The sequence below is a fragment of the Pectinophora gossypiella genome, chromosome 14, assembly GCF_024362695.1.
Source record: "Pectinophora gossypiella chromosome 14, ilPecGoss1.1, whole genome shotgun sequence".
NCBI classification, from domain to species: domain Eukaryota; kingdom Metazoa; phylum Arthropoda; class Insecta; order Lepidoptera; family Gelechiidae; genus Pectinophora; species Pectinophora gossypiella.
In genome coordinates this window covers 5567895-5580043 of record NC_065417.1, presented here as the reverse complement: position 1 = coordinate 5580043, position 12149 = coordinate 5567895, and the positions used below count along the sequence as shown (strand labels likewise).

Genomic DNA, 12149 nt, shown 5'->3' with positions numbered 1-12149 from the left:
TAAACTCAGTTACGTTAGACTTACTAAAGTATGTATTATTGTTGTCTTGTAGAGATAATCTTAACTATGATCCGTGCTTCGGAAGGCACGTTAAGACATTGCTCCTGATTACTACTTACTGATGTAAGTACGTAGTCGTTACAATACCCACGTCATCATGCCTTTGGCGGCTCAATAATAACCCTGACAGGAAGGTTACTGTATTTGGTCATCCACCTCACAACCCACACTATAGATGAAGTCTTAATTTGTAAACGTGTTTGTTTATATTATATATAAGTAGGTAAGTAATTTTGTTGAAAGGAACCAAAATGGTATCTATGTTCTGAAACAGAAAGCTTGTCTAATCCACACACACCTTTCATTACGAAAATGCCAAAGGCCATACCTAGAGCTCGAGAACCGATAGTTATGCATATTAATGGTACTTTTGATATAATAATGTATAGTGATCACGCTTTAAGATAGTAATTTGAAGGCAATCAAAGCTACACAAGGTATAATATATTATAAGGCTACATAGTATATTATTATAGAAATAAATAGTCACGGGACTAATACGTATAGTGCGTGTCCGAATAAATTACGCGTAGGTATGACAAAACGAATTCTTTGAAATCCTAATGTTCGATGTAAACAAATTCGATATCAAAACAAACACACTTTTGAATTATTTCTTTATTTACACATTGTTTGAGGTTTACGCCTCCGTGGTCTAGTGGTTAGAGCGTTAGGCTCACGATCTGGAGGTCCGGGTTCGATTCCCGATGGGGACATTGTCGAAATCACTTTGTGAGACTGTCCTTTGTTTGGTAAGGACTTTTCAGGCTTGAATCACCTGATTGTCCGAAAAAGTAAGATGATTCCGTGCTTCGGAGGGCACGTTAAGCCGTTGGTCCCAGCTATTAGCCGTAAAAACACCTCCACCAACGCGCATTGGAGCAGCGTGGTGGAGTATGCTCCGTACCCCCTGAGGGGAGGCCTGTGCCCAGCAGTGGGACGTATATAGGCCGTTTATGTGTGAGGTTTACGCGGTTACTATCATAATTAAAACACATATTATCGGGTCGTAAAGGAGGTTATTGAAATCAGAAAACCAAAAATTTCAATAGGGAATCTAGTGCAGTAGGTATTGTAAAAAACTTAAAACGTGTTACTAAAGGCCTTAGCCAAGTTACACACAATTATGACAAGCGACAGTGACAGTGATGAAAATATATTGGATTAACATGTCCATCCCATATCAAAGACGTTTACTTAAATTGAAACTTGTCAATTACCCCATTGGTATTGAAGTTCTAGTAGGTACATAATATATATTTTTGGTCACTCCAACATTAGGGCACCATACTTATATTTTCTTTTTAAAATAGGACAATTATAAAAAAGTGCATTATTAAATGGTAACTAGGGTAAGCATCTCTGCTTACCCCGATGGGAAATACGCGGGATCTTATGTATGTAATTACTAAGCGGTCACCCATCCACATGGACCATCCAATAAGAACGACCTCCGTGGGCCAGTCATTGAGCGTTGGTCTCACGATCCGGAGGTCCCGGGTTCGAATTCCGGTGGGGACATTACCACAAAAATTACTTTGTGATCCCCAGTTTGGTTAGGAAATTACAGGCTGATCACCTGATTGTCTGAAAGTAAGATGGTCCGTGCTTCGGAAGGCACGTTAAGCCGTTGGTCCCGGTTACTACTTTCTGTTATAAGTACGTAGTCGTTACATGAGCCACGTCAGGGGCCATTGGCGGCTCAATAATAACCCTGTCACTAAGGTTGATAAGGTTGGTAATCCTCACAACCCACACGATAGAAGAAGATCCAATAAGAAAGCTCGATTTAGTGAGGTATTGGTTTCCAAATACAATATTCCCAAACATCAATACACAGATTGCGCAATAAAGGTCATTGTACCACGCAGTGCAATCGATCCGGTCCACTGCCTTTGTTCTGACATCTACCATGCCTCGTCGCAGAACTTTAAACTTAATTGACAAAAGCGTTTTAGGGTTTTTTTTAATTATATGAATAATAATAAAATGTATTTATTGTTCCAAACAACTTAATAACTAATTGTTACAATTTTTATATGATGATGCTAGAAGATTAACAATTTTAAAGCACTGCTTACAATAGCTATAACCAGTGCTATAAGTACTAGCTATCTTCCATTTGTATGTATATTCTTTAGTTGAGCGGAGTTCTAATACAATTATTATATATTCTTCTCTTCTCTTCTTCTTCTATCGTGAGGGTTGTTGGGTGAATTACCAACCCCATCAACCATCAAACATCATCAACGTCATTATTTATATTATACAATGAGGAGAAAAAAAGAAAATAAAAATTATAATTAAAGCACATAGTAACGGGTTCTTACCGCGTTTAAATGGAGATATGAGACTCCCGATATTTCGACACTGTTGCAAGTGCCATGATCACGGGATGACTGATGAGATTGGATTGGATTGGTTGATTGGTTGATTGGATTGGATTGGATTGTTGGATTGTTTAGATTACAATGAATAAATAAAAATTATGGAAATTATTACAATTTTAAATTAAATAAGTATCGTTTTCGGTATTTTTTTTGCAGGAAATTGGGAAATTCCAAAGTATGTGTCTGGCAACACTGGATCTTTGTATAAAAATGGCTGCCAGTAGTCTTCTGATTGCTTGTGTCTGCCAAACCTATTGGGATCACGAGCGTGTGTGAGTTTATGCCTTTTACTTTACCTGTAAAAAGCAAAAAACTTTCATTTACTTTACGATCGTACTGTTTTAATTGTTTACAGTTTCCTTTCTCTACTTGAGTTTATTTTGGAAACGGTATTAAAAATTAATGGAGTTAATTTTGATGGAGAGACTGGCACTATCATTGTCTTTTTAATTTTGTCTCATGTGTCGTCTGTTTATAGAAATAAGGTATAAACTTCTGTTTTCAGGGTAATGTAGAGTCGAGACTAGTTTATTTTTATCTTTTGTTTCTTTCACTTTATACTTTATTTACGCACGATAAAATATTATCTACTAGATGAGTCTTCATTTGTCCAGCCAATTAGTGAATGCCATCTGAGGCAAATCTTCGATAAGTCAGGTGAAGGAAAGAGTAATAAATAGATATTCAAAAATAACTAAATATCGTCGCAAAATAATTGCAACGCATAATTGTCATGATATGCTAATTTGATAACATAGCGGGTATGTTTGAAGTATGGCATGACATAACACGAATATAATCAGCCTATAGACGTCCCACTGCTGGGCACAGGCCTCCCTTCAATCAGCCGGAGGGAGTATGGTGAATACTCCACCACCAGTGGAGGTGATTTTTTAGGTTAATCATCGTACTTTTTCTAACAATCAGGTGATTCAAGCCTGTAAAGTCCTTACCAAACAAAGGACTTTCTCACAAAGTGATTTAGATAATGTCTCTTCGGGAATCGAACCCGGACCTCCAGATCGCGAGCGTAACGCTCTAACTACTACACCACAGAGGTTGTTGAAGGACATGACACATTTTATTTACGTACCTTAGCTACTACTTAGTAACAGAACAATACCTACTTACTTTTAATGTTATGTTGTCTAAACTGTAGGTGTACACAACATGTTATTTACTCGTTACATAGTACATACGAACACATGTAATTTACGATCCAAATAATAATATAAAGCAGCGTATTTACAAGGCCAAGATGTAACACAAAAAACTTAGTGCAGCGTGTGTTTTCGCTCTATTTACCTTATTGCATTTCGTCGAAAGCCAATTGGCGATTGTCGGCTAGTTGGCCAAGAAGTCTATTATTTCTTGCGCGACGCCGGGTGAAATGCCTAGTCGTTTTTTTGCCAAGTTTCGAATCATGATGCAGTACAGTGCATGGAACGCTTTGTAGTAGGTGCCTTGCCTACTTAGTATGAATGAGTTCCAATTTCGAAAGGTTAGAGCAACTGTGCTGAGTGCATTTGGAATTCTGCGATTTGATATTTCGCCAATATGTACTTATTTCATTGTGACGGTATTATTAGTGTGGCTTTTTAATCGTTCTTTGTATTTTTTTGTAACAAAATATGTATTAGACATATATTATCTGCTGTGCATTAGGCTCATATATGTACAGTAGAAGCCGAACTCTCGAAGCCATAGAATCGACACCCAGAATGTCATAGAGCTTGCTCCCAAAAATACACTTTATGTTTAAATTAGGGACTTGGTCACTATAGATCTCACAAGGTCGCAATAAACACTCGGGCTGTATCAGATCCAACCCTTTTTTCATATAATAATAATAAACCGAGTAAACCGCCTCGCAGAAAGCGGTGTACACCTCTCGACACCCTGAGCTGCTCACAACCATGTTGCTGCCTTGCCGTCCTGTCGTGGCGACTAGATAGGCCCATCCAGTGAGTGGCGGGTTACCGCCTGCTCATTGTATATTTGTTATTAACATTGGTCGAGCAAACGCCATAGTCCCCACTGGCTTAGTATCCCGGTCCACTAACTTCCAACCCAATAGCCCAGTTCCCTTTGTTTCCATAACCTGAAATAGTCCTACGCGAACCGGGGATTGTCTTCGGGTGCTCTCCCATAGTGCATACAGGGATAATCACCGGTTAGTGTCACACCACATTATGGTATTAAGGGGCCTCTACGTGTTGGCCTTGGCACCACGCACGCCTTCCTAAAGTCCGGGATTTCATACGCCCGAATCGGCCCGATATATAGAAATGACATACAAATAATAATATATTGGACTTTCCTACCGCTTTTGGTGTCGGTGACCATGTTATGAATGTTATATAACATATTTATATTTCTTGTCAGTGCGCTATGTGAGAGTCCATTTCCAGTTCCATTTTCCTGGTCTCAGGTACTATACAAGTTTTAATCAAGTCCCGCTTAGCCACTACCTAGAATTTTACATTCCACACTTGGCTTATACATCTATATTTATACAAATATATAAGTACCCACTTTACTTACCTACAGATAAATGTATGATTATTCATTTAATGTTAAAATAAATCTTTAGTTTTTGTAACGGCCATCATTTTCGACGACTTTCAGTGATGACGTCACATCGCTTCGACAATAAAAGCCAATAGTTAAATAATAAGCTACAATAATGAAAGTCAGAAAGCGTTTAAAATACTATGATAGCCGTGACGGAACACCCAACAACGGGTACCTTTTAAAATTGCCACGTGTTATAGGTAGGTAGAGATGTAATAACGAATAATCCACACTAATATTGTAAATGAGAACGTGTATGTTCGTGTCTGTCTGTTTGTTTGCCCGTCTCTCACGGCAAAACGGAGCGACGAAATGACGTGATTTTTTAAGTGGAGATAGTTGAAGGGATGGACGATGACATAGACTACTTTTTGTTTCTTTCTAATTCCTCAGTTCCCTAAAATGGGTAGTGGAGTTTTGTATGGAGCTAAAATTGGTATGCGGTTTGTTTGTGTACTTCAGTTCTTTTTTTGGAAATATGCCTCCACCCCCTTTAAAGAGGGGGTGAAAATTATATGGGACTTTTTGTAGTTTATAAGGTAGGAAGCTAAAAATTGGCACATAAGTTACCCTGAATTTAACGCGAGCGAAGCCGCGGGTAATAGCTAATAAGTAATTTTATGTGTTATATCTATCCCTATCATCGCCCCGCTTCTTCCGGGAAAGACAGAGAGGATGTATACTATTTTCCACAGATTTACGTCGTATAACAACTTTCTCGGGCATACATGACGCTTTCTGTAAAACCCAGCCAATAAACATCTCAGAGCGCAAGCGCAGCGTGCCTCCCCTCAAACAAACTGAATTTACCATGATGTACACCACCACGACGATGGAAAGGTAATAATTATTATTAAGTACAGTAAAAAGGTATTAATTGTTATTAAACTTCTTAAGATCCTTAAGATCATTCCAGTGGGGTTCCCCAAGGATCTCTGCTTGGTACTTTATTATTTTAATATTTTTGTTAATGATATCAGCAATTGTTTCTCTTTCTCAAAATTGCTGTGTTTTGCGGATGACATGAAAGTTTTCGCTAAAATTAAATCCGAAGATGATGCCTGCGCACTTCAGTCGGATCTTGTGCGCCTGGACGAATACTGTCGGGCTAACAAATTAGATTTAAACCCTTCTAAATGTTTTGTTGTTACTTTTTCACGTAAACATATTAATGTCGTAACGTCCTACTCGTTGGGAGGACATACATTAGTAAAGAGACCTGACATGAGAGATTTGGGTGTAGTTCACGATACTAAGCTGAAATTCGATGCACATATTGATAATATAGTAAAGAATGCTACGAAAGCTCTGGGTTTCATTATGCGTACTTCTTCTTGTTTTGTGCGTGCAAAAACGTTCAAAATTCTTTATTGTGCTTTTGTACGAAGCAAGTTAGAATACGCTTCTCAAATTTGGAATCCCAGGTATCAAGTATATATTGACCGTATTGAATCCATACAGAAAAAATTCATCAAATTCTTATGCTATAAATTAAGGAAACCTTATAGTTCCTCGTCTTACTATAGTATTTGTAAGCAGCATCACCTTTTACCTCTTAAAGCGAGACGTGATATTGCGGACATAGCTTATTTGCTGAGGCTAACTAATGGGTCCGTTGACTGCCCGGAACTGCTTAGCAAGCTTTCATTTAGTGTTCCCACTCGATCCTGTAGATTTTACACACCGATGTCATTGCCTTCAGCATCCACTAATTACCGGCAGGATTGTTTTCTATGGCGTGCATGTAGAAGCTTAAATGACGCAAATAAATACCTGGATCTTGATATCTTTAATTGTAGTTTGCTTACAGTTAAGCGTAATTTGGCGAAAGAGTGTTGGTTGGGGACGTCATAACGTTGATTCTTCGTTGTTTTGTTTACTGCAGACATTTTTCTTTTCTTTCGTCTTATTTTTAAATAGTTTATTTTAATTCAGCATGTTTTATTCTGGCACGGTATAATGAATTGTTAGTTATTATTTTTTACATATTATTATTATTATTTTTCTTTTTTTTGTATCATTTGTTTTTAATAAGTTTAGTGCTTAAGCTTGTTTACCTTATTTCTAGTGTGTGTGTAGTGTAGTGTTGTGTAATTATTATTATTATTTTATGTTTTTTCTATAAATTTTCAATAAGTTTAGTGCTTATGCTTGTTCACCTTACTTGTATTTAGTATTGTATAATTAATGCTATCAGACTGATTTGTACTATGTCTATTTGTGGAAACCTATAATTGGCTCTCCTGCATCGTATGTATTTTTATATGTATATTGTTTAAAGTAGCTGTTGGTTTTCCGAAAATAAATAAATAAATAAATAAAGAATGAATTAGGACTTATAAGCAAGATCTAATTTTTGTTCGAATTTTAATTTTCATTTCCCAACTCTTAAAACCAAGACGTCGACATAACTTTCACAATCGCCTTCTCCCTCGAATGCTCTCCATTTTCTGCAGTTTTTACAACGGTTGCATTTATTGTCAGTTTATCGGTAACAGTCGGGTAATAGCGTTGCATAATGTTCGGCCGGCGCAGGCGCAGTCGAAGCCGACGATCGAACCTCGTTGGTTAACAGCTGCTTTAATAAAATTATAAGCAAACAAATCAGACAAAAATGCTGGAAGAACTAATATTGTGCTTGCATTTCATTTTAACTGTTATAATTCTTCTCATTTACCTAAAAGACTGATTAATGTGAGTGTGAAATATAAACTAGTGATGTTCTATGGTTATAGTGATGTAGAATGCTATGGATGTTTGTGGTAGAAAGTTTACACAAGTGGACTGGAGCCGACATTCCGAAGTGGTGATATTATGCTATGACACTTAGAGCGGTTTAAAGTGGGGTTACTCAGTTACGATTATCTAAAATGTGCTTAATAATGTACTAATAATAATATATTGGGTTTTAGAAAATATATTCCTAACGCTTTTTAAAAAAAGGTATAGCAAATTAAATTAAAACTTTTATTTAGAGTGAAAGGAAATGTTTGTCCATTCTTTTTTTAAAATGGCCTTGATTAATCTTTTATATAAAATTTGCTGTTAACTACGTCCCTTAATCAAAATAAAAACAAAAAGCCTTTGTATATTGATATTATTGAGTGAAAGTATAATTTATCTCGTTTTAATTTATAATATTAAGCAATTTGTATGGAAGGACGTTCGGTTTTACGCAAATCGGTCGGATACAGTGTGTCGGATTTCGTCGTTTTCACTCGCGTGTGTTCATTTCGACAATTTGGTCTCGTTTCAAAATGTCTTTAATTCGTTTAACCTTGCACACTCGTGTAGAACGATTAAGAAAAATAAAACGTAGACTCATTCATATTTCATAGCTATTCCTTGCAGGGAAGGAAGAGAAACAGTCGCATTTCTCACACTTTTTGCACTTTGTAAACGGGCGTATAATAGACGATCCTGACGACCCGATCATACCCGCCCTGTAGCGACAGCTTGCGAAAATAAACACTTCAGGACCCGGACCGACGTCGACCACGGCGCGCGCTTATAGCTATGGACCGACTAGGTTTGTTTCTTTCAAATATAATCCTTTTAGACGACACCAAATTGAGTAGTTTCGCGGGAAAATATTTGAAAGAATTAATCGACCCTAGTGGGTCGATAACGATAAGCGCTGATTGAGGGAAAGCGTCGACCACGCTGGCGGGGTCGATATCGGGGGAACAACTCCTCTCCATGAAGTATATGAATGATGGTTTTGTGCTACAGTATAACTTACTTGGGTACTTAGAAATTAAAGTTAGAACAATAATTAGGTATCTATTGCGAAATTAAAAACAAACATTTCCGTCAGCTAAAGACGTATTTGTCATGAAATATAAGTAATTGGCACATTGACAGACATAATAAGTACACTTTTAAATTTTTTTTAAGTTAAACAATTCGAGTGGCTGAAGTAACGACGCGAATCGTCACGCAAGATATCGGTAAACGGGTAAACCAACCAGTATTTATTACTAGTGCCGTCCGCAAATTAACAGATAATAAGTACCTAATTAGAGAAATATCGCAACTAGGAAAAACAAAAGAAATAAAAAATCGAACGCCGCTATTAGGTAGTTACTTATTTGAAATTATTGTGAGATGGACTTATTGTTATAATGAGAAGTTACGATAAACTTATTGCCATGAGCGACTGACGTCACTGCAAAGTAAACAATAATTGTAAAAAAAATTGAATCTTGATTTGAAAGAAAGAAACGTCTATTCTATTACAAAGGGACACCACAGTCAGAAATAAAAAAACAAAATACGGAATAACACATAACTTACAATCAAAACAACTTCAAGTTAGTGACATCGTAACAAATACTGAGGGGGATGATTCAGACCATTATTCTGAGTTAATATCAAGTGGAATTTTCCGTCGCGAAAGTATGGAACTGAAAACAATTTTAAAAACCACAAATATGAACATGAATTTTGCGACGGAAAATTCCACTTGATATCAACTCGGATTCATGTCTTAAAGTTTTCGTTACGAAATGACTAACGCCCTGTACATACGTAAGTCTATAAAGTTTATGATATCCTGTATATAGAAATCAAATCCCAAAGTATGCATAAATTGAAACTAATTATATTGTAACTCTAGAATGCAATTGCATGTAGTTCATTTCGTAAGATAGCTGTGCAGAGAGTGTGACGCGCATCACGCCTTCACTTTACTATGAAAATTATACCTATTGGTTTGATTGGAAATCGACACCCACTTGCGATTAACAGGAATCCGCCATACATATTCAGTGACGTAGATAATTAAACTTTCGTTTTGTGGATTAATATTACAGACATTTCTCCCGGCTCGGGTTTTAAGGTTTTAAGCCACTATTTATTGCGTTTGACTTTGTGTTTGGACCATAGATACATGATGTGACAACACCATTCCAGGAATTAAGTCGTGTACTTGGTTCAAGATAAATCATGAAATTCTGATTACTAAATAAAGACAGATCTAAAACTTAGGAAAACATGTTCTTTTTTCTATTTAACTTATTTATGAATTTTTAAAAGAAAAGCATAAAAATAAGTCAGACATATTTTTCTGTGCCGTCACAATATGCTTTTTCATACAAATTCCATAGTAATTTCGTGTTTTGACGTTTAATAAAAAGTAATTGATTTGACTAAAAATATGACTTGACAGATGATTCCGTGCTTCGGAGCACATCAAAGCGTTGCTGGTCCCAGCTATTAGCCGTAAACCTCCAGCAACCCGCAGTGAAGCAGCGTGGTGGATTATGATCCATACCCTGCGGTTGATTGAGGGGAGGTCTGTGCCCAGCAGAGGGACGTATTATAGGCTGTTTATCTTTATGTAAATGAATAGATAATTATGGTTACGACTTTGCTCTGCCTGCCCTACATGGACAACAATAAAATACTGTAGGTAATAGTTTTGGACAAGATACAAATCACTATTAAATTTTACAAGGTAAAATTTCTCAGTTCTGGTTTAATATCGACGGGGAGTGTAAGTACATTATATAGCAAAGATTATATATTCGTTTTTTGTTTTTACTTTGATTGGAAACGTACTAGGCAGCCATAAAAGTGAAGGTTCGCGCTTGATCAATTTCTATATTAACGGTCCGCCTGTGCCAGCCCGCGCCTTTTACCACTACACCCGATAACACAGTTTTCTTATCAATCCCCATGCGCTTGCGCATATTTTTACAATGAAAATTCTCTGCCATAAACCTTTAATATATAATGAATTGCTAAAGATGCTATAGCAACAATAATAAAAAGGGCTATTGTTTTAAAAACAATAAATTACTTAAGTATGTTTATTCTGTTATCTTTAATTCAATCTGACGACGCTTTGTCTATTGAAGAAGGTCCTATTTACGCAAGTGAAAAAATAAATTAACAGCACGTCATCCCACAATAAAACAATAATTATTTTATCATAACAATAATAAACTTAAGTATTATTTTTATTTCCACAATGCCAGTGATAAAAAAGAATAAAACTATTTAAAATTCGAACGCACAACCGAAATGGGACATTAACGAACAATTTCAAATTCAATATTCGAACGCTCTGAAGATGTTCAGTTGGAATGGAGTGAAGTTGGGGCATATCGATGTTGGTGTCAGTGGGAGAGATAGTGTTGGTGGTGAGAGGAGACGTGGGGGAGGCTCGTCGATTGCTTGAAGCCTGGTGGCAGGCGCTATTGCTGTTGGCAAGGTTACTGCTGGGCTGCTGCCGGCTGATACATCGAGCTATAGGTGAGGAGATGGTCACTAATATGCAATATTAATGAAGGTAGTGATTACGTTATACTTACAGCTATGGGATATGAAAAAATATATTATAGATGCAAAAACCTGTTCTGAATCTTAATCGAATCATCGCTAATTTAAGAGTCACGCTCTTGTCGGTGTTGCACTCTCCATGCTACTTTTTAGGAGAAAATAGGGCAGTGGTTTCCCTCTTGTCCTCCCGCCCAGAGTAGCTTATTTCAAAACCGTACTAAGAAGACTCCAGTCCTCCGCTGTCAAGTTCCAGGTTACAGTCCCTATCACTCGCCTCTTCCGTCCTGCATTGCCGTACCGATGGCTCCCATCTCCGCCTCTGCAACCGTTGAGGTCTTCACTTGGATCCCTGGGCAAGGGATAAAATAAAATTATTACATTATTAGGGGCTTAAATTAATACCAGTTCTAAAACAAAATAGATAACTAACTACAGAAGAGCTGGTTCGTGATCGGCCTTTAAATGCTACTATACTTACTATTATCATATCTAGTTTATGATATGACCAGGAAATAAAGAATTCAACTCTACACATACTTACCTACTTATAAAAGAGTATATACATTCCCACCGGGGTTAGTAGACACTATGGAATTCCATTTGCTTCGATCCAGACACACTTCTGCGTCCTCCACAGTCATCAATCGTTTCGTACACGCCCGTCGGTTCAGAGTACATCGTACTAAACCTTTTCTAAGGACATCTCCAATTTGGTCAATGTACGTCCTGCTAGGTGTTTTTCTGCCAACCCTACCATCAACCTTCGCAAAAAAGGGTTTATAAAAGAGTTTTAGCAATAATTGCAACCACATGCAACTTAGTTTCATTAAAGATGTTTTC

General features: G+C 37.0%; 1 protein-coding gene across 4 annotated transcripts in view; it reads left to right on the top strand.

Moving 5' to 3' along the window:
* LOC126372481 (rab11 family-interacting protein 4) overlaps nt 1–12149 on the top strand; it is a 120802-nt gene that overhangs the window by 33176 nt on the left and 75477 nt on the right. For 3 of the 4 annotated variants that reach the window (XM_050018273.1, XM_050018272.1, XM_050018271.1), the window contains exon 1: nt 11033–11282. The exons of the other annotated variant lie outside the window; for it this stretch is intronic. In XM_050018273.1, coding sequence (XP_049874230.1) covers nt 11138–11282 — 145 coding nt within the window. In that variant the 5' untranslated portion in view covers nt 11033–11137. Of the gene's footprint in view, nt 1–11032; nt 11283–12149 lie in introns of those variants that run through there. 4 annotated transcript variants of the gene reach the window in all.